The following is a 1,453-nucleotide window of genomic DNA, read 5'->3' on the forward strand; positions in this document are numbered from 1 at the left end:
ACAGAGTTGATGCAGAGTCTGTGCAGCTCCCAGCATGTTTCTGGTCTGAGAACTGGAGTTTTGTCAAACCCCCCCCCACCCCACCCCCGACCCCCACACACACACTGAAGTGCTGGGGGCAGCAGGGAGGTGGCTTTCAGTTCTCAGACTTGAAATGTGCTCCTGTCCAGCTGTCTGGAGTGATTCCCCAGGGATACTGGGATTAAGCAATGACCACCCAGGGCAGAAATGGTATCTTCCAGTGGTGGAGAGACGTTTGCAGTGCTGTGCAGCCTCCGAAGTCTACCTTGCTCTGCGCTGGGGTACAGGGACTGTGGGTCATCCTTCCGGCACTAGGGAGTGGGTTTCTGCTGCCAGGCTTCTTGGAGTTGAGGCAGGAGGCTCAGTAACAGAGAATCCAGCACAGCTAGACCCTCCCAGGAGCACCGAAGACCCCTAGAAAACCAAGAGGCTTGAATGTAGTAGCCATCTCATCACTTTCAACCCATCCACCTCCACTCCCACCCGTGCTAAGCCCCTACATCCTCAGCCCCTTCTCACCAGTCTTTCCTCACTTCCCCTAAGTCTGCAGATCTATAGCTGGGGCTCCCCACCCCTGCACACACACACCTGTGATCCAGTAGCAAGAAACCCTGCTCCAGCAGTATCTTCACCTCCTGGCTTGTCCCAAACACATCCCACAGGGTCAGCTGAGGCTCAAACTGCTGCCAGTGCTGTGGAGAACCCAAGGGTCAGGGGTGCAAGGACCTGAGGCTGGGCTACTCTGGGCACTACGCTTAGGGGTGTGGTGGGAGGTAAGGGAGAGTCTGGTCCAGCATGAGGGGCTTAGCAGCTCCCTGGCATGCACAATGAACCAGGGAGGTGGAAATGTCATGCTCATCCCATTTGCAGATCAAAGCCTAGCTCCTAGCCAAGCTACATCCTCTACTCCTGCTCCCTCTCCCCAGGGTATGACCCACTGCAAAGCACCTATTTTATGTGCCATCATCTACCTCACTTCCTGTTAGAGATTTCAGTGATACTTTAAAACACTTGCAAACCCATCACCTAATTGTGCCCCCCACCCCCCATGGCTGAGGGAAACGGAGGTTCAGAGTGAGTGGCCCTATGCCCAAGGATGCAGAATAGCAACTAGGACCCAGCTCACTGCCCTCCTAATCTAGGGTTCTCACCACTGGCCACACTATTGGTACTTCTGCCCAAACACAGACACCTGGGGGCTGTAAGCATGAGGAAGGGAGCAGGGAGGATAGGGAGGAGGGGTGATGCTGAGCGTCCTACTCTCCTTACCTGGTGAGTGATCCCTACATCTGTCCGTAGCCCCATGGCCAAAACTTCCTCCAGTCTGAGGGGAAAATCATCCAGGGTCTTAGAGCAGCAGTCTGTGCCCCTCCCACACTTCGAGCCGCAACACTCCCCAATCAAATGACACTGCACCAGACAAATCTGCTGC

At 55.2% G+C, this 1,453-nt stretch overlaps 1 protein-coding gene across 1 annotated transcript in view; it reads right to left on the bottom strand.

The window, feature by feature from the left end:
• Positions 1-317: 317 nt before the first annotated feature.
• Positions 318-1,453, bottom strand: part of RSAD1 (radical S-adenosyl methionine domain containing 1) — an 8,485-nt gene continuing 7,349 nt past the window's right edge. Inside the window, exons 7-9 of the mRNA XM_006832461.1 lie at positions 1,291-1,345; positions 610-713; positions 318-435 (exon numbers count right to left, since the gene is read on the bottom strand). Coding sequence (XP_006832524.1) covers positions 333-435; positions 610-713; positions 1,291-1,345 — 262 coding nt within the window. The 3' untranslated portion in view covers positions 318-332. The remainder of the gene's footprint in view (positions 436-609; positions 714-1,290; positions 1,346-1,453) is intronic.

Source organism: Chrysochloris asiatica, unplaced genomic scaffold, assembly GCF_000296735.1.
Source record: "Chrysochloris asiatica unplaced genomic scaffold, ChrAsi1.0 scaffold00007, whole genome shotgun sequence".
In the NCBI taxonomy this organism is placed as follows: domain Eukaryota; kingdom Metazoa; phylum Chordata; class Mammalia; order Afrosoricida; family Chrysochloridae; genus Chrysochloris; species Chrysochloris asiatica.